At 44.8% G+C, this 14,642-nt stretch overlaps 1 protein-coding gene across 5 annotated transcripts in view; it reads left to right on the top strand.

Moving 5' to 3' along the window:
* ZRANB3 (zinc finger RANBP2-type containing 3) overlaps positions 1-14,642 on the top strand; it is a 593,631-nt gene that overhangs the window by 367,880 nt on the left and 211,109 nt on the right. For all 5 annotated transcript variants that reach the window (XM_029605377.1, XM_029605376.1, XM_029605378.1 and 2 more), the window contains one exon: positions 1,455-1,607. In XM_029605377.1, coding sequence (XP_029461237.1) covers positions 1,455-1,607 — 153 coding nt within the window. The remainder of the gene's footprint in view (positions 1-1,454; positions 1,608-14,642) is intronic.

The following is a 14,642-nucleotide window of genomic DNA, read 5'->3' as shown; positions in this document are numbered from 1 at the left end:
GAAACAGCCGAAGTGTTAGCGCGGCTGCTATCGCGGCTAATAACTACAACCCTTTGATTTGCGTTACGGAGTGCACTACGGGCCAGTAAAGGGTTATCGCGGTCCACACAGCCTGTTGCAGGCCCCGGGGGGGGGGGGGGAGAGAGAGAGAGAGAGAGAGCGAGCCTTCCTATAATGCCTATGCCCTAGACAAGTATTTGTATCCCTATGGGAGGGCCACCTAGTAACTCGAGGTGGGGATTAGGTATGAGCATCGGGGGTTGGGGGCCACTTTCGCATTCCACATGAGACGTACGGAAAGAACAGTGGTCTCTCCACCTAGCTTGATGGACACTCTACCTGGGCAACAAAAAGCTAGGTGGAGAGAATGTAGCCCAAATCTCCTCTTGGAGTGAGTTTCCTCACTCTGACGGCCAGCAAATCTTCACTAGAGGCCACTGTTCTTTCCGTACGTCTCATGTGGAATGCGAAAGTGGCCCCCAACCCCCGACGCTCATACCTAATCCCCACCTCGAGTTACTAGGTGGCCCTCCCATAGGGATAGAAATACTTGTCTAGGGCATAGGCATTATAGGATCTCTCTCTCTCGCTCTCGCGCTCTCTCTCTCTCTCCCCAATATCGTAACTCCTTGGAAAATGAGGCCCTTAGAGGTTGCAGAGTTCCACAACACACTCTCGTGCATGTTCGTCTGCTGAATACTTAACACTTCAGTGAATAAGGGAAAAAATCCCCAGATAGTTTTAAATGAAGGCTCGTGACACCAGATCCCCGCCCTGATTCCAACTGAGTCGGAAACTCAGAGGAGCGGGAGAAGACAATTGGGTCATCAATAAATAAATATTTCACTTTGCTTGTTACCATTTGCAAAATTAGAATCAAAGCAAATATAATGATATGAAGCAACTATAGAACCTATTTATCAAATTACTCTAACAAACGTTATCACACATTGTTTGTTAGTAGATAGGTCTCATTGAGATTAATGGGGCTTATTGACAAGCAGCATCTATTAGTGTAATTTGTAAATACATCCCTTATATGAGCAGATTGTTTCACTAAAACCCTCTGTAGCAGTAGTTCTCAATCCAGTTTACAAGACATACCGAGCCAATGAATTGTAGATCTTCTGAAAACCTGACTGAGTGTGTCCCAAGGAGTGGATTGAGAATTGCTGCTCCATATTCCTAGTTGGAATTGCCCTCCCAGTTGACTGCATAGCTGTGTGTCATTCCACAACCTATTAATGGAGACTTTATATTGGTTGAGAATACTCATATTAAATCTTCATCCCTGGTTACTGAAAGCATTGACTTTGAAGTTCTCAATCTGAACATAAGGATTTTCATCATCTTCCATTGCCAAGATTAGATATAAGCATGAATAACACTCTGAATATTAATAGCTGAACATACTCATCAAGTGTGACGTTTGTTGTCTATTCATCAATCTGCAGGCAAATGTTACAGGTAATACATTAAATGGAAAGAAGGAGAGAATACAGGCTGAGGAAGATGATAAAGAAAAGTGGGATTTCCTGAGTTTTGCTAAAAGCTGGACACCAAGTGATTGTCTTGAAGAGATTAAGGAGGACATTTTGTTCAGTCATGTAAGATTATGGTGCTTTATACCTTTTTTCTCTCTTATTTAACTAGATATAAGTTGTGATCATTATTGAAACTGAGCAACATCTCATATTTGCCAAAGGTATGCAGATAAGATAATTTACTTCTAAACTTAATTATGTTTTAAATGCTTCTTCCAGCTAGGCAATGGCAAGGCTTATAGATGTTTGTCTTAACTCAATAAGTTTGTACAAAAATAGGCTAATCAATGAATTCATCATTTTTTTCTTGGACCTTTTTGTATTTATTTTAACTCAGTACATGAAGTTTCATCATACTTCTTTACCTTTTAACTTGCTAATTCTGAACAAGTATAACAATACAAACTTGAAAATACTTACTGTAGCTCTGAATAGATATTTTCTGCTGCATCATGTATTTCCAGCGACATTAGTATAAATATGCCAAGAGAAAATATTTATACATACACTTTGAGGACTTAGAAAGTATATGTACTTATTTATATGACATTGAAAAAATTGACACTAATTTTCAAATAAAAAATGGATTAGGTGAGGATGTGGTTGAGCTGTTTTGGATAGCAAGGTAGCCAAGAACTATACACTAAAGATGGCTCCTTCCATTTTTATGCAGACTTAGGATGAGGAGATTCTCTTCCTTCTGTGTTCAGATATGATAAACATTATCTCACATCATTTGTAGCATAATAAAAGACAGAAATAAAAGTAAAATTAATTATTTTCTGCAGTAAAACACTATAGTTGTGGGCCCTACTTTTTTATTGACCATGCAAAGCATTTATTAAATGGTTATTGGTATGATTGTTGAAAGTGGATATAAAAATTAAACATAGACAAGTCTTGTCTGTCTTTTTTAGATGACTTTTTATGAATGTCTATTTGTACCTTGCCTTGAAAATAGAGCAAGTTAGAAATGGTTTAACTAGAGACATTCTCCTATAGTATAATGCACTATATTACTCTTCCTTCCCACATTCTCAAGATAAAGAATCACTGAGATGTTTCGAGTCATTTGGTTGAAAAGAAATATGCAAATCTAAAATGTAGTGCAATGCACTTGCAAAAGAAGAATAAAAACGTTAAGTTTGTCTTTTAAATTGGGAGTTCAGCACACATCAAGAATACATTTATTCCTTCCCTAGGCCCATGTTTGACAAGCCAGTCCTAGAGTATACTCTAGCTAAAATGGTTTTCACTATATCCAGAATGAATATACATGAGAATGTTTTGCGTGCACTGCCTCCATTGCATGCAGATCTATCTCTTGCATATTCACTGTGGATATCCTGAAAACCAGAGTGGCTAGAGGGTATTTCAGGACTGGCTTAAGAAACACTGCCCTAGAGGTCCTTCAAACTTGTATGAGGTCTAATGGACAACTGGGTGCTCTCACAATAGTTTCCTGAAAGGCCCAGCAGGAGCTAAGAGACAACTAGGTGTGATACCTAGAAAAAACTGTATCATGTAGTATCACACACATCAGTAAATATGAATGGATTGACAGACTGGGCATCTAAATGTAAGTCTTTTCATATCAGATAAAAGAAAAAATAAATTTGACTTAATGTAATAAAGAGCAAAGAAATAGAAAATGGCTAAGCTGATGACTGATAATTTCTGTGTACTGCCACGATGAAGGCCAAGATTAGATTCACTTGAGGAGAATCAGCCATATTGAGGAGTGGAGATAAAAGGCAGGATACATTGGGGCTGATGTAATAAGACCTGGAGTGAAATTGGCGCTACTTTTCAGCGTGTATTTTTTTTAGCGCATGCAATAAAAGCAAACACCTCCACGGGATATAATAAAGGGACAGCATAGAAATGAGATAAGCGCAGGAAAAATGCGCAAAACAAATATCTGCACAGATATGTGCACTATAACGTGCACTGAAGGTCCTATGCAATAAACCACATATAAAGCCACATTCATGTGGTGACCCGTGATTGATTCTCAGTTGAAAGCCTTAAGGCAGTAGTGAGTTAGTGTTCCGGGAGTGGGACTGAAGGTGGGTAGAGCATTGTCTAACCCCTTCATGATCTGTCACTGACCACATGGAGGCTACAATGGTGGATGCCAGTGAGCGGGGGAAATGCAGCAGATATTTGGAAGGGGTTACAAAAGGAGTCAGCATTTCTGACATGTGCCTGTTCACTCTCTGACCTCTCTTCTGGCTTCTGCCGCTTTATTTTTCAACCTCCAGACAGGCCCTTACACTTAACTCCTGCCATGACCCAGGCACTAAAAATCCTACTTAAAAAAAACCTGCACTAACGCCAGCACAGCTCTCTGCATTTTCTATGAATAGTTAATTGCCTCCTTTTCATGGCATTAGCATGGACTCATGCTAAACCTGCCACGGCTTTTTGAGCAGGTTTGTGCGCATGTTTTTTCCACACTAACAGTGTTATTACATACATGAGTAAGATTAGTGTGGGGAAATGTGTGTATTCCATGCGCAAAGACCTGCTAGCAGCTGGCAGGTCTACCGCAGTTTATTACATTGGCCCCATAAGGTAGTGGTAGAGTTGTATCAAGCTTCCAAGAGGTAAGGTCAATCAGTATGAAACTACAGCAAGACTCTTATTGTAGACAGGAGTACTGAGCAGTCTATGGGCTAGATTTTAAAAGCCCTGAGCGCCGGCACGCCTAAATCCTAGGGCTTCGTAAAAGGGGCGGGAGGGGGGCGTGTCCAGGATCAGGGGGTGGTCCGGGGGCATGGCGACGGTTCGGGGGCGGGCCAGGAGGGCGGTCCCGAGTCCCCTGGCACTGCGGCCTGTGCTGGGGGATGCCGAGGCGGCACGCGCAAGTTAGGCCTGCTTCAAGCAGGCCTAACTTGCCCAACAAAGGTAGGGGGGGGGATTTAGGTAGGGCTGGGGGGTGGGGTAGATAGGGGAGGGGAAGGTGGGGGGACGCGGAAGGAAAGTTCCCTCTGTGGCCGCTCCGATTTCGGTGCGGCCTCGGAGGGAATGGAGGCAGGCTGCCGATTTTGCGCAGCCTTGCACGTGCCGATTTTATCTTATAAAATCCGGCGTACTTTTGTTCGCGCTCGCGTATGTTTTTAAGATCTACCTCTATATGAAACAAATGGTCCTGATTGCCCAACATCTATTATGTTATTATGTGTCAAAAGTAGTCTCTTGCTGGTGTTCAATATGATTAAAAGGCCTGAATTTTTAATAGTATTGTGAGACCCTGATAGCAGTTCTTGTCTCCTATCAGCAGAAGGCTTCAGTGAGCCCCTTGGACCATCTGTTTAGTTCTCCCAGCTCTGTGGTCCACATTTTCTCCTAGCAATTATCTTGTTCCTGTATGGAGACAGTTACATTCCAGGCTCACAGTCTGCATTTTGCCAAAGCTCACTCTTAGATTTGGTCCTATTTTGATTTTACATTTGTTCCTGCATTTTGCGTTTCTATTTACTCCTAAGTTGCTTCATGTATCAGGTGTTACTCTTTTGTCCTAGATTGCTTCATGTATCCAGTGTTCTTCTTTAGCCCTAGATTGTTTTGTGTATCCAGTGTCCTGTTTGATTCTAGTTTGCTTCTTCCATCCATTTCACCTGCTGTGGGTGCTTTCTTCAGGTTTGGTTCTATATTTCCTTAGCATGTGCCTTCTATTTCCTGTTTTCCTGTCCAGATCCTGCCAGTAATCAGTACCTGAGTGCTCAATCCAAGGGAAGTGGCCAGTACAGGCAGAATATACCTGTCTTTCCTTTTGTTAGAACCCACAAACTTAGCCTGTTGTGCATCACTTGTTACATCATCTTATTGAAATTCCAATTAGCAGAGAATATACATACTTTTCCCCAAGTCATTTTAAGTTTGTGGGTTCTAACAAGAGGAAAGACAGGTATATTCTGCCTGTATGTTGCGTTCATGCCTATTCTCGCCCTCGCTTCACCCTCTCTACCTTTGTGGCGACTACCTTCGGCTCAGACGGACAGATGCAGCCGCGGCTTCTCCCCGCCTCTTGATCCCGGAATCCCCGGGCTGACTTGACGCTACGGATCCGCTATGTTCCTGATGACATAAGGGTGGACGCTCCACACTTTGTACCAGCAAGGGTGCGAACCTCGGGAGCGTCCCCCCGTAGTGACGTCATCCGTTTTCAATTTAAAAGGTCTTTGTTTGCTAACTACAAACGAGTTACCAAGGAACTCCACCGGGCCTTGCTTCGGCAGTCCACTTTACTTGCAACTACGATCCGAGTCAGCAAGGGGAAATCTTTCTCCACTGCTTGGCCTTTTCAAACTTATCAGGAGTACCCGCTCCTCGGGGACTCCGCGCTCTCTCTTCTTGATTTCAGATTGTTGGACAGGATCCGGTACTCGCTCCTCGAAGGCCTACGTTCCCAAAGACTCAGAAGACTCCTAAAGCCTGGAGGCGATCGCAGACGTGAACACAGTGAGTCCTATTACAGATAGGAATCGGTACTCGCTCCACGAGGGCCCTTGTTCCTAATCTCTAAGGCTCCCTTCAGTCTAAGACGTTATCGCAGGTACGGAGATCATGAGTTACCATTGCAGATTGCAGATAGGAACCGGTACTCGTTCCACGAGGGCCTATGTTCCTAATACCTTTCTCAGACTCTCTTCTTCCTCAGAAGATATTGCATACCTATATCTTATGGATTACTATTACAGATTAACAGATAGGAACCGGTACTCGCTCCACGAGGGTCTATGTTCCTAAATCTCTTCTAGCCTCTCTTCTATTCCAGAAGCCATCCCATACACAGTTATTGTGAGTTCTATTTCAGACTGCCTATAGGAACCAGTACTCGCCTACAGCTCCTGTTCCTGAATACTGAAGACTCTCTTATTTATTTATTTATTTATTTAAGATCTTTTCTATACTGTTGTTAAGCTAGTTGCCGTCACAACGGTTCACAATAAGGCACATAATTTCAAACTTAAATGTGTTGTTATATTAATTAAACAGGTGCCACCAAATACTGTAACATAGTTTAATATTAAATATTATTTAGTGGTTGTGATAAGTCATGTCTACTTTAAGTATATCAGCTATAAGATAAATTAACACTTAAGTCTGGTCCTCTGTTGCAATCTAATAGAGGTAAAGTAAAATAAAATATACACACACACACACCATTCGAGTAAGCTGATGTGTGTGTGTGTGGGAGTTCTTCGGACTGCATCATACAATTCCCTGGATTCTACTCTTCATTCCCTTTGTGGTATGCTTGCTTAAATAGCATAAGAAGACATTACAGATATCTACAGTTGTGAGTGTATCATCTACCACTGGTTATGCCCTGCATACCCTGTCTACTCACTACCTATAGTCTCTTCTTACATCTCAGCAATTCAGAGATCGTAGTTCCAGTATCAGAAGGACTTCAGCCCTGCCGGGCACATCAACTCACTACTGCCACCTCTGGTGGTTCTATTTCCAGTCTAATAAAGTTTGTCTCAATACTCCAGCCTAGCCGGTGGTCCCTCTCAGGATCTCCACTTGAGGGTGCTGTCATCTGCCATCTGCCCAGGGATTCATATTTTTACTAAGTGTTACTCCTTATACTAATAGAGTGGTATTATCATCTGCCATTCTGTGGGAGCCAACCCACATCAGACCATTACTCCTCTCTCTGCGGAAGCTGATCCATATCAGATAGCTATCTCCCCGTGGGGATCATACAGGTTGCTGGCTCATCTTTCTACAGGAACAAAGCATAACAGTTGTTACTCCTTCCCTCTGGGGGAGCAGAGCACTAACAGATTGCTACTCCTTAGCAAAATCCGTACAGATTGCTAAACCCATCCTCCTACAGGAGCCAAGCCTATCAGACTGCTATCTCCTCCCCTTGGGAGGAGCTGATAAATACCAGATCGCTAACTCTGCCCTCCTGGCGGGGTAAGTGCTAGCAGATTGCTAACTCAGCAGCCTAATTCATAACAGATTGCTAACTCCATCCCCCTGGCAAGGTGATCCTTAACAGATTGCTAACTCCGCCCCCCTGGCAGGGTGATCCTTAACACTGTAAAAGAATCGGCTCCACCGCTGTACAAGTTCCCTTCTCCTCGAGCTCCCAGCTACCTCTATAACTCGCTCCTGGGCTCCTTCCTAATGTCCAGGGGCCTTTAAGTCCCAGGCCTATCCTCTGGCCTCGGCTGCACTAGCCTGGTTTAGGCACAGCTGTGCGCGTAGCTGGGGCAAGCCCAGCCATGCTCTCAAACAAATAACACACAGTCTATCTCCATGTCTGAGGCAGAAGACTCCTCCGTCAAGGAGTCTACCTCCATATCGTCCTGCTCTTGTTCTGAGGAGCTGGGTTTTTCAGCCCATTCCCACCAGCCTGGCACGCCCTCCTCCTCCACGGCCATGGACTCAGCTGTGTCAGATTTGCTCTCGCTTGATTCCGCCAGCTGTTTCTGTTCCTCCAGGACCCTTAAGTCAGGTGGTGCCTCTAAAAACCTAGGAGTTGTAGTTCTCATTGTCCCTTTCAGCGCCCTCTGCTGTTTACCCAGGTTCTGTGTTAACTTTTTTTTTTTTATATAACCCCACTGTTTCTGCCTCTGACTAGCTGGTGCTTCATCACAATATATTTGAATTGATTACCTTTTGGGGTCTTCTTACAGTTTCATGTGATATTGTACTCAATGTGCTTTCAGATTACCATCTGATTTGTATTAAGATCAGTTTTGTTGTCCCAGATTTTTTTTTTTTTTTTAATTTGTAATTTTATTGAGTTGAAAGCCAAACAAACAACGATAAAGAACATAACACCAAGAGTGCCACAAAAAACAAAACGTTTCAACTGGTTTTAGTTTCTAAACAGTATACCCTGTTCCCATTATGTCCCTAGCGCCCCTCCCCCCCTCTTCCTCCCCCCCATCCCCTTCCATGAGTACACTGTGAGTATTAAGGTAAGGTAACTCAATAGATACCACATCCGCCACGGGGCTATGCAATGATTAAAGGAGAGTTCACTATGTACATAACTGATCTTACAAAGGCGAGGCGTCGACATCCCCCCATCCAGCAAAACTAAAGAACCATTGACTTTTCCCAGTCCATAAATGGTGTCCACGTATTCCGGAAAAGAGTAACTGTCTTGTGTAATGCCGCTGTAATCGCTGTCAACTTGCAAAAGTAATGAACTTTTTGTTGAATGCGTTTAAAAGGCGGCGTAATCGACTGCTTCCAATATTGTGCAATGACCAATTGTGTTGCAATAAAGACCTGTTGACACAATAAAGCTTGCGGTTTGGTCAGTTCTTTGTGAGTTAAATGTAATAGCATAAAACCAGCATCCAGGTGGTCGGACACCTGTAAGATGTGTTCCAACCATTGTGCGACCTCTCTCCACAGGGAAGACACTGAAGGACAGTCCCACCACATGTGCATATATGAACCTTGAGTTCCACAGTTTCGCCAACAAGTGTCATTGATGTTGGGGTACCGCCTATGCAGAGTTTGAGGAGTCAGGTACCACCGTGTAATCATCTTGTAGCAATTCTCCTGTTGGGTGGAAGATACAGAGCATTTTTTCGCCGCCAAATACAGCTGAGACCATTCTTCAGCAGTGATAACCCGGGCCAAGTCCCTCTCCCAAGCTTGCGTATGGGGGAAAGGTTTAGTGTCAACCCCCATCAATAAAACATACACTTTAGAAACCATCCCTCGTTTCTTATCAATATCATCACAATAGTGTTCAAATAGAGTTTTACCCAAGGTGAGAGAGGGCAACACACTGGGTGTACGGAGGAAGTGGGAAATCTGAAAACCTGCTAGAAAATCCATGGCAGGCAGGCGGTATACCCCTTGGAGTTGCGGCCACGACAAGACCGATCCTCCGCCTAGGAAGTGTTCAAATTTGGTGAGACCCTGTTTAACCCAACGCTGTAAGGTGGGATTGACATGTCCAGCGGGGAAATTAATGAGGTGTGATATATGAGTGGAGTGAAAATACAGGCGCTCCCCTACAACAGTTCTCTTCCACCTGGCCCAGAGTCTCATAGTGGTATCTATAGCAGGTGATAAAGGCCCCACCTTCACCCATGTATGACGTGGCTGCCACATAATTGCAGACAGCGGCATACTGCCAATAATACGCTCCACCATGGACACCCAATGTTTGGGAGAGGACACCCTATGGCTGTCGAGTATGACAAGAAATTGCGCCGCCACATATAACGTTCCAGATTAGGCATCCCAAGACCTCCCCGATCCCTTGGCAGGTACAGTAAGCGGTGGGAGATACGAGGAGGGCGCCTCCGCCAAATAAAATCAAACAGTATCTGTTGCCATGAACGCAAGATGGCCGGACTGATATATGTAGACAGAGTAATAAACAAATATAAAAATCTGGGTAATACGTTCATTTTTACTATGGCAGTGCGCCCCATCCACGAATACTGTCCCCTATGCCATGTCTGCAGATCTTTTTGCACCTTTCTGATGAGTGGTATATAGTTAAGGCGGTAAAGGTCATTAATATTCGCCCCTACATGTACCCCTAAATATTTAATAGAGTCCTTTGCAATCTTGAATGGATATGACTGACAAAGATCCTGTACAATGCTCTCATCCACGGACACATTAAGAATTTCAGATTTATCGAGATTTATTTTAAAGCCAGAGACCGCACTAAAGCGTTGTATTTCAGTGGTAATCTCTGGCAGGGAGGCAGACGGGTTGGTAATGGTCATTAGAATATCATCCGCAAATAAAGACATTTTCAAATGGAGGTTCCCCAGCTGCACTCCAGTAATGCCCTCAGCAGCCCTCACCCGTGTAGTAAAAGGTTCCAGAAATAGGGCAAAAAGCAGGGGCGATAATGGGCATCCCTGCCTCGTCCCATGCTGTACCAAAAAGATATCCCCGTAACCCCCATTAATTTTTATGCGAGCCTGTGGGTTATGGTAAAGGGCTTTAATCCAGCGGAGAAATATCAACCCAAAATGCATTTTCTCAAGGGTAGCGAACAAGAAGTCCCAATGCACCAGGTCGAACGCGTTTTCTGCGTCGATGGCGAGCAGCATTAGCGGAATGTTCTGCTGTGAAGCCCACCACATGGCATCCATGACCTTTCGCACATTATCGGCAGCCATCCTTTGAGGGATAAAACCCACTTGGTCCCTATGAACCAGCCCTGGGAGTACCAAATTAAGGCGAGCCGCCAATACCTTCGCTAATAGTTTTAAATCAATAATAATAAGAGATATTGGGTGGTAGGAACTGCACAGAGCTGGGTCCCTACCAGGCTTCTCTAGAACCGTGATACCTGCAACATTGGAGTGAGGTGGCAGAGAGTCCCCGTCCCGCAAGCTATTAAAGAATTCCACTAGGGGAGATATGACGCTGGCACTACACTTTTTATAGTAAGCGCCAGTGAAGCCATCAAGGCCAGGGGACTTGCCCGCCTTTAGATCCCGTATTGCCTCCCGTACCTCTGCCTCATTAATCGGGGCGTCCAATGCCACTTGCTGTTCAGCAGTTAAGCCCGGGATGGAGAGATGTTGTAAATAGTGCTCTATGGACTGGGTTGTAATGCTATCATCTTTTTTATAGAGGTTTTCATAGAACTTGGTGAAACACTCCCGGATCTCCGGGGTTGTAGTGACGAAATGCCCCTCTGTGTGTTTTATCTTAGCAATATTATTTTGTAAGGCACGTTGCTTCAGTTGATGAGCTAAAACCCGCCCGGCCTTGTTAGAGCCCTCATAATACTTCTGCCTCGTTCGATCTAGGGCGTGAGCCACCCATGTGGCATCTAACAAGTTTAATTTGGTACGTATAGCTCCCAACCGCTGCAGTATAGCTGGGTCCAAAGAAGCCTCATGTTGTCTGGCTAGGCTACTTAAAGCCTGCAAGAGCTCAACCCTACGCTGCTCCCGTTTCTTTTTCCCAGCGGAGGCTATCGCTATGAGACGCCCACGTATGACCACTTTAGAACACTCCCACAATGAGCCCGCTGCAGACAAGGAGCCAGCATTCAGCCGAAAATAGTCTTGAAGCCAATCATTGATGTCATGACACTGCTCCTCCTCTCCCAATAAGTCTTCCCTGAGTTTCCAGAACCGCAGTCCGGTATCCGGAGCAATCGGCATCAGCGTCATACAGGGGCATGATCTGACCAGACTATGTCACCAATACCCACATCTATAACCTGATTCTGGAGGCCCTTGTCTAAGAATATGTAGTCAATGCGAGAGTATGATGCATGTGGAGAAGAATAGAAAGTATACATCCGCGAGAAAGGGTGGCGGGCTCGCCAAATGTCAACTAGTCCCCAATGTTGCAAAAGAGTGGACAATTCAGAAGATGCCTTCCAGCTGTCTGAGCGCGTGCGGTGTGAAGTGTCTAATCTTGGATTACGCACTAAATTATGATCTCCGCCCCAGAGAACCTGCCCTTCTACAAGAGAGGATAATTTATCATCTAAGTATCTCAAATATGCTCCTTGGTCACTATTGGGAGCATAAATATTGACTATAGTGTAAATTTGCTGATCCATCTTAATCTTAAGGATAATATATCTCCCTGCTGAGTCGGCGACATGGGTAAGATACTCATATGTAACCGCCTGTGAAATGAAAATGCCCACCCCGGCATACTTAGTGCCACGAGTACTGGCAGCCAAATACCTATGAGGATAGCCAGCAATCTGCAGCACCCATTCGTGCTGCTTGCGGATATGCGTTTCTTGAATCAGGGCGATGGAAACCTGTTGCTGTTGTAAATCTCTTTATAACAATCGCCTCTTCTTGTGTGTATTGAGACCCTTTACGTTAAGGGACCATACCTTTAACGCCATGTGGGCCCCCTAAACCACCTCCCTGCAAATGCAAAGCCATGATCCCTCCGCAAATACCCCCGAAGCATCATATAGTAATGCATAATAAAATACAGACCCCGTGTACTCATGGATAATTCTCCCTCCTATCCCATCCCCCCCACACACAACGTATCCACACCCAGGATACCACCCGAAGTGAGACGTGCGTACACCATGAGGCATGTGGCCCATCCGGCTAGCGGTCCCTTACTGCTGTGCACATGCTCAGGAAGGGCCATATAATAAAAAAAAAATACTGAACATTACAGTCCTGAAACGTAAGAATACCTTCCCAGAGGATACTTTAAGGCATTTAGTCCGTTGTTAATTGCAGAAGATGCCACCAGGAAAAGTAAAAAGCAGAACTAGTGGAAATGCTGTCCTCCAGAAATCATTTGCCCGTGGCCAGTTGTCGGTCGGTCCGCGGAGAGGCAGGTTTTAGTCTCGCCAGTCGCCTATTGTTGCCCACCCGCTGCCAGCCAGGCGTAGCCGCCATGCGGAATGGGATCTCCCCCGGTTTGCTAGATGGAAGCGCGTTGGGAATGTTGGCTTTAGTGAAAGCCTCTCGGGCCTCCGCCAAGTTCCTTATCCGAAAGTTAACACCCTCCAGGGTGAACATTAAGCCAAAGGGGAAAGTCCAGCGGTATCGCACCGCTCTCTCTTGTAAAATGGCTGTTACAGCCTTTAGCTCGAATCTTTTACGAAGTGTAGAGGCTGCCAGATCTGTAAAAACACTCACATTGTGACCTTCCCAGGTCCAATTGCGCTGCTTTCTAGTGACTGCATAGATACATTCCTTCTCCCGGAAGATTTGCATGCAGATTAAGATGTCTCTGGGCCTATTCCCATTCCGAGGCCCTTGTACACGGTGCGCCCGTTCAATACCATAGGTAAGGGAAGATGACTCGCCCTCCGCAGTAGCCGACGGATCGGATTGCATTATAAAGCGCAGCAGACGGTCAGCCACGGCCCGACAATCCTCATAATCCAGCGTGTCCGGCACCCCCCTGATTCGGAGGTTATTTCTGCGGGACCTATTTTCTAGGTCCTCAATCTTTTCTTCGATAGCTAGGCGCTCAGCTTGACTTACAGTTTGAGCCTCCGTCATTTTCTGCATAAGGTCGTCCTGGCGATCCATCCGGTTATTCAGATCATCCACTCGGGTGCCCAGGGCGTTCATGTCATCTTTCACGTCTGAGATGAGTTCCTGGAGCTCTTTCTTGTGTTGCTTCATGTCTGTGCGTAGAGCCACAAACCAGTCCCGAAGCTCTTCACGTGAGGGCAGGTCGCTGAAAGTCTGCGGCGCCGCGTGGTCTACCTCCGGCTCCGGATCGCCATCCGAGTCCTGTTCTTCCTGCGGCTCGCCAGAGTCGCCATCAGGTTTGGCATAGGAAAACTGTTTTAAGTTCACTGCTTTGCGTTTCCCCGCCATCTAGTCTCTTCGATAGAGCTGGGCACTCGATCAAAACCAAAGTAGAGCAACGGATGCCTGCGATATCAGTGCGAATTCGCTGAGTGAAGCCGGGAGCTTTCGCTTAAGCCGCTATGCTCGCTGGTGACGTCATCACTTCCTCTGTTGTCCCAGATTTTAATAATAGAACATGGAAGCTAAATATCTTCATGCTGGGGAATTCTCAGTTTGAGCAGTTAATTGTACACATTGTCAAAGAATTTGATCAACAATACTGCTCCTTCAAACTGTAATCCGACTTTCAGGTGAGAAGCCATTAAGGCTGTTCTTTGAGGAAATATTGTAGCTTATGCAGCTCATTTGAAGAAGGTTAGAGGTGAAAATCAGAAGGCATTGTTGGGGAAAATAAGAGCTTTAGAATATAAACAGCAACAAGATTGTTCTAAGAAAACGTAGAGCTTTGCAGCCAGCAAGAGACAGCCTAAAGTGCTTAAGGTGGAAAAAATTGAAAGGTCTTTCAAATATTTTAAACAAAAATGTTATTAAATAAAACAGGGATCCTATTAGCTAGGATAACTGGGAAGAGGAAGGAGAGACATTTTTGGAACATTTTTAATCCTTATATTCTGGAGATACAGGGGTTTTGGAAAAAGCTTTGATGGATTTTTTTTTAGACGGGATGGATTTACCGTCTGTCTCTCTTCTGCAGGCAGATAAATTGAAAACTCCCATTTCACTGCTGGAAATACAGATATTTATTAAATCACTTCCTAATGGAAAATGTCATGGGCTTGATGGGTATCCTGTAGATCAGTGGTTCCCA

The sequence above is a fragment of the Rhinatrema bivittatum genome, chromosome 6 (genome assembly GCF_901001135.1).
Source record: "Rhinatrema bivittatum chromosome 6, aRhiBiv1.1, whole genome shotgun sequence".
Lineage (NCBI taxonomy): Eukaryota > Metazoa > Chordata > Amphibia > Gymnophiona > Rhinatrematidae > Rhinatrema > Rhinatrema bivittatum.
Note: the sequence above shows the minus strand (reverse complement) of the source record. Positions and strands in the feature narration are given on the sequence as shown.